A 6,000-nucleotide genomic window follows, 5' to 3' on the forward strand; every position below is an offset into this window, starting at 1 on the left:
CATGGATTTACAAAAGGGAAATCATGCTTGACAAATCTACTGGAATTTTGAGGTGGTAACTAGTAGAGTTGATGAGGGGGAGCCAGAGGATGTGATTTATTTGGACTTTCAGGAGGCTTTCGACAAGTCCCACATAAGAGATCGGCTTGGGAAGTTAAAGCACATGGGATTGGGGGTAGTGTATCGAGATGGATAGAAAGCTAGTTGGCAGGCAGGAAACAGAGTAGGAATATACGGACTCGAAATGTTAACTGTGTTCCTCTCCGCAGATGCTGTCAGACCTGCTGAGTTTTTCCAGTTATTTTTATTTTTGAATAGGAATAAACAGGTCTTTTCCCGAATGGCAGGCAGTGACTAGTGGGGTACCGCAGGGATCAGTGCTGGGACCCCAACTATTCACAATATGTATTAATGATTTAGATAAGGGAATTAAATGTAATATCTCCAAACTTGCAGCTGACGCAAAGCTGTGTAGGAGGGTGAGTTGTGAGGAGGATGCAGAGATGCTTCAGTGTGATTTGGACAAGCTGAATGGGTGGGCAAATGCATGGCAGATGCAGTGTAATGCAGATAAATGTGAGGTTACCCACTTTGGTAGCAAAAACAAGAAGGCAGATTACTATCTGATTGGCTATAAATTGGGAGAGGGGAATGTGGAACGAGACTTGGGTGTCCTTGTACACCAGTTGCTGAAGGTAAGCATGCAGGTGCAGCAGGTGGTAAAGAAGGAAAATGGTTTGTTGGCCTTCATAGCCAGAGGGTTTGAGTACAGGAGCAGGGATGTCTTGCTGCAATTATACAGGGCCTTGGTGAGACCACACCTGGAATATTGTGTGCAGTTTTGGTCTCCTTATCTGAGGAAGGATGTTCTTGCTTTAGAGGGAGTGCAGCGAAGGTTTACCAGACTGATTGAGGTGTCAGCTGTGGCTCAGTTCATAGCACCCTCGCCTTTGAATCAGAAGGTTGTGGGTTCATGTCCCACTCCCAGAAACCAAGAACTGTGAATGTACTCAAAAGAGTTACAATCTGTGACTATCGATAACTCGAAAGAGTTACCAGACTGATTCCTGGGGTGGCGGGACTGACATATGAGGAGAGATTGAGTTGGTTAGGATTATATTCGCTGTAGTTCAGAAGAATGAGGGATCTCATAGAAACCTATAAAATTCTAACAGGACTAGACAGGGTAGATGCCAGAAGGATGTTCCCGATGTGGGAGAGTCCAGAACCAGGGTTCACAGTCCAAGGATACGGGGCAGACCATTTAGGACTGAGGTGGGCGGAAATTTCTTCACCCAGAGAGTGGTGAGCCTGTGGAATTCGCTACCAAAGAAAGTAGTTGAGGCCAAAACATTGTATGTTTTCTAGAAGGAGTGAGATATAGCTCTTGGGGCGAAGGGGATCAAAGGATATGGGGAGAAAGCAGGAGCAGGCTACTGAGTTGGATGATCAGCCACGATCATAATGAATGGCGGAGCAGGCTCGAAGGGCCGAATGGCCTACTCCTGCTCCTAGTTTCTATGTATGTTTCTCCCAAAGGCAGTAGCTTGTGTCAGGACACCACTGGGCCTCATGTTACGACAGCCCAATGACTATTCTTCCTATGCAAGCCTGGAGAGTGGAGTTTCTATAGGTAATTCAACTATAGGTGGCATACTCGGCATCAGGAGAACAAACACTAGCTGATTTTGAACCTCTTGACACCATAGGTCAAATGCACAAAGGACAATTGCAGCATGTCACCCACGTCGCAGCTAAGAATAAATTAAACCTTGGATATTCATGACATATGTGATTCAGCATCACACCACTAAAAATTTGGGCTAGGTTCACAATTAGTTTCCATTCGCTGTAGATTTAGGGCCGTGTGGATTTGAACAAAAAATAACACATCTTTGATGGGATCCAGCGACCTCTCAAGGACATCAATGATCTGACGCAGAGTATTTATATCCCCCGTGGTGTCAATGTGAATGCTCTGAGTAGAGAATTGAAGTGGGAATTTACTCCTTCCAAGAATATGCGGGTTGGTAGTCATTTCCCTGGTGGGGCGACATATGTGACAGTTCCCCTGCTTTTTGGAGGAAGCATGATCTTGTGCTTAATAAGAGAATTCTCAAACAAAGCCGTATATATCTCCACCAGTGATGGTGGTCCTATCTTAGTGCTACCTTTTCACATATCAGCAGTACTCATTTTATTTAAAAAAGAGTTATACTTCTAATCCAAGGACCAAATCCAATATTATCAGACATTCATTGGTCAAAAATGAATCAAAAACTCATCTGTCAAAACCATGGGCCATTGTAAAACAGGAACACACATTTTGTAATATTCCAGATTACACAATGAGCATAAATGAGTATCTGCTCCTGCTGGCACACTGGCAAGCAGCTATGCGGTCACTGTTCCAGCTACAGGCGAGAGAGAATGCAGCTTCTTCTTAGGAAGAGGCTTTTAATTATGCCTGGAAAAAAAAAGTGGGCTAGGCTAGAGAAATCCTCCCACGCTCATGACCATTTAGGCCCAGCATATATCCTGTGCACTGCGTACAATTCTAAATATCCCAAAACCAAAGTGTTGAAACACGGTAGCTGTGCAAATGTCTAGTAAAGGAAGCTTTGTAAAGTGATGATAGCAGAATTTTTGGAGAGAATAGATAAATTTTCAAAAATAGGAAATGAACCAAAAAAACCAAAAGCATTAAATACAATTGATATCACACAGTTCACCTACAGCAGACTAGGACTAGGGGGAAACAATGTACAACACCATCGACTGTTTTCAATCCTCCAGGAAGACACCACTAAGGCACTTAACTCAAATAGCAGGCTAGGCAGACCATAAAGCAAGATCGACCCAGGCTCAACTCCAAATGGAGCTGGGGCGACAGGGCCATAAAACCTGGAGATCTAAGATCAGAGAATAGGATTTTATATATTTTTTTTAAAGATCTCAGAAGCTTTAAAAAAGGTGCTGGAAAGATTCACACAGAATTACCAGTGGGGATGAAGAGCTGGGGAGGATACAGATGTGAGCCGAATCAGGGAGGATGAAGAAGCAGAATCCACAGCCAAAGAAAAATTAAATGCTGTTTTGAGACACGAATTTCACAAGGCCGTTACCAGCAAGGGGAAATTTTAAAAATTCTGGGGTTATTTTCTTGGAAGAGGGGAGGCTGAGAGGAAATTTAATTGAAGCGAAGCCTAAACAGAGTGGATAGCGGGAACAAATTTCTTTTTGCAGAGGGATCAATAACAGGGGCCATAGATCTATAGGAACCAGTGAAAGGGTTAGATTTGAGACAACAATTTTTTTCCTCCCAGAGCATGTTTGGAGTCTGGAACTCATTGCCTGAAAAAATGACAGGGGCAGGGACACTCATCACATTAAAAAACTCAAATATGCACTTGAGGTGCCGAAATCCACAAGGCCCTGGCCAAGAGATTAAACATGGCATGAGGATGGATAGCTTTTTTTTTTGCCAGCCCTGTCAGTGAGTCAAATGGCCTCCTGTATGCATAAATCTTGTACATTTGTCTAAGAGATGTACAACACTGGACCTACAAAGATCCTGTGGATGGAGAGACAACACCCACCACAACCAAACCACCCCCACCTTACTCCAGAATGGGTGCAGTGGGGGCAGGGGGGGGGCGCAAACACACCTCCTCTGCCCTGTCCTCCAGAAAGGGGGAAATATCCCTTCCTCATTCACACTCCAATACGTTGACCTACAACAGATTCCGACAAATGGAGATGGTTCTTCTCCCTGGGGCTTTTGGAACGGTGACCACACTCCAAATTCCCAAACAAGAGTCATACAGGGTCACCCCCACATACTCACCTGCCCCCCCACCCTCTCTCCCTCCCCCCAATAGTCGCCTGCCCCCCCTCATTCCCCCTCCCCCCATACTCGCCTGCCCCCCTCTCTCTCCCAGCCTCCCCATACTCGCCTGCCCCCCTCTCTCTCCCAGCCTCCCCATACTCGCCTGCCCCTCTCTCTCTCTCAGCCTCCCCATACTCGCCTGCCCCCCTCTCTCCCACCTCCCCATACTCGCCTGCCCCCCTCTCTCTCCCTCCCCCCCATACTCGCCTGCCCCCCTCATTCACCCTCCCCCCATATTCGCCTGCCCCCTCTCATTCCCCCTCCCCCCATACTCGCCTGCCCCCCTCTCTCCCAGCCCCCCCATACTCGCCTGCCCCCCTCTCCCACCATGCCCCCCACACTCGCCTGCCCCCCTCTCTCCCACCACCCCCCCACACTCGCCTGCCCCCTCTCATTCACCCTCCCCCCACACTCGCCTGCCCCCTCTCATTCCCCCTCCCCCCATACTCGCCTGCCCCCTCTCATTCCCCCTCCCCCCATACTCGCCTGCCCCCCTCTCTCCCAGCCCCCCCATACTCGCCTGCCCCCCTCTCTCCCACCATGCCCCCCACACTCGCCTGCCCCCACCTCTCTCCCTCACCCCCCCCATACTCGCCTGCCCCCACCTCTCTCCCTCACCCCCCCCATACTCGCCTGCCCCCACCTCTCTCCCTCACCCCCCCCATACTCGCCTGCCCCCACCTCTCTCCCTCACCCCCCCCATACTCGCCTGCCCCCACCTCTCTCCCTCACCCCCCCCATACTCGCCTGCCCCCACCTCTCTCCCTCACCCCCAATACTCGCCTGCCCCCCTCTCTCTCCCCCTCCCCCCCAATACTCACCTGCCCCCCTCTCTCTCCCTCACCCCCAATACTCGCCTGCCCCCACCTCTCTCCCTCACCCCCAATACTCGCCTGCCCCCCCCTCTCTCTCCCCCTCCCCCCCCATACTCGCCTGCCCCCCTCTCCCTCCTCTCCAAATTACTGACGCTCGGGAGCCCCGGCTCGGGAGCCCCGGCTCGGGAGCCCCGGCTCGGGAGCCCCGGCTCGGGAGCCCCGGCTCGGGAGCCCCGGCTCGGGAGCCCCGGCTCGGGAGCCCCGGCTCGGGAGCCCCGGCTCGGGAGCCCCGGCTCGGGAGCCCCGGCTCGGGAGCCCCGGCTCGGGAGCCCCGGCTCGGGAGCCCCGGCTCGGGAGCCCCGGCTCGGGAGCCCCGGCTCGGGAGCCCCGGCTCGGGAGCCCCGGCTCGGGAGCCCCGGCTCGGGAGCCCCGGCTCGGGAGCCCCGGCTCGGGAGCCCCGGCTCGGGAGCCCCGGCTCGGGAGCCCCGGCTCGGGAGCCCCGGGTAACCCTCCCTCCCTCCCCTGACTGTCCGCAGCGAGCCGAGCCGGCGGGGGCGAAGAGGAGCCGGAGCCGGAGCCTCCCTCACAAGCCGCTCACCTTCTCTCCCCCCTTCCCCGCCCCTTCAACCCCCCCTCACCTTCTCCTGCGCCCGGTTAATCTTCTTCTGGACATTCTTGGCGATGAAGCCGGCACTCACTCCTTTCCCTGGTTCCGCCATTTTCCCTCCTGTGAACCGAGGGGCGGGGCCACTACAGACAATGGGAATGATGGGAACCTGCAGAGGGATTTAAAGGGACCGCACCGCCCCCAGGGGGGAGGGGCATCGGGACCCTGCAGAGGGATTTAAAGGGACCGCACCGCCCCCAGGGGGGAGGGGCATCGGGACCCTGCAGAGGGATTTAAAGGGACCGCACCGCCCAGGAAGAGTGGCATTGGGACCCGCAGAGGAATTTAAAGGGACCGCACCACCCCTGGGGGAGGACAATTGGGAGCGGCAGAGGGATTTAAAGGGATTGCATCGCCAGGAGTGGGGGGGGGCTGGTGGGTGCGGGGTGGCATTGGAACCCACAGAGCGATTTAAAGGTACTGCACCGCCCAGAGGAAGCGCCATTGGAACCTACAGAGGGATTTAAAAGCGCCGCAACACCCGGGGGGGCTCATTGGAACCTACAGAGCAATTTAAAGGGACTGCATTGCCCAGAGGGAGCGTCGTTGGAACCTGCAGAGGGGTTTAAAGGGACCGCACCGCCCAGGAAGAGGGGCATTGGGACCCACAGAGGAATTTAAAGGGACCG

At 53.3% G+C, this 6,000-nt stretch overlaps 1 protein-coding gene across 12 annotated transcripts in view; it reads right to left on the reverse strand.

The window, feature by feature from the left end:
• The window catches only part of LOC144686843 (myc box-dependent-interacting protein 1-like), a 162,697-nt gene extending 157,201 nt beyond the window's left edge, over positions 1-5,496 (reverse strand). For all 12 annotated transcript variants that reach the window (XM_078552623.1, XM_078552620.1, XM_078552621.1 and 9 more), the window contains exon 1: positions 5,343-5,496. In XM_078552623.1, coding sequence (XP_078408749.1) covers positions 5,343-5,423 — 81 coding nt within the window. In that variant the 5' untranslated portion in view covers positions 5,424-5,496. The remainder of the gene's footprint in view (positions 1-5,342) is intronic.
• Positions 5,497-6,000: the final 504 nt, after the last annotated feature.

Source organism: Cetorhinus maximus, chromosome 11 (assembly GCF_964194155.1).
Source record: "Cetorhinus maximus chromosome 11, sCetMax3.hap1.1, whole genome shotgun sequence".
NCBI lineage: Eukaryota > Metazoa > Chordata > Chondrichthyes > Lamniformes > Cetorhinidae > Cetorhinus > Cetorhinus maximus.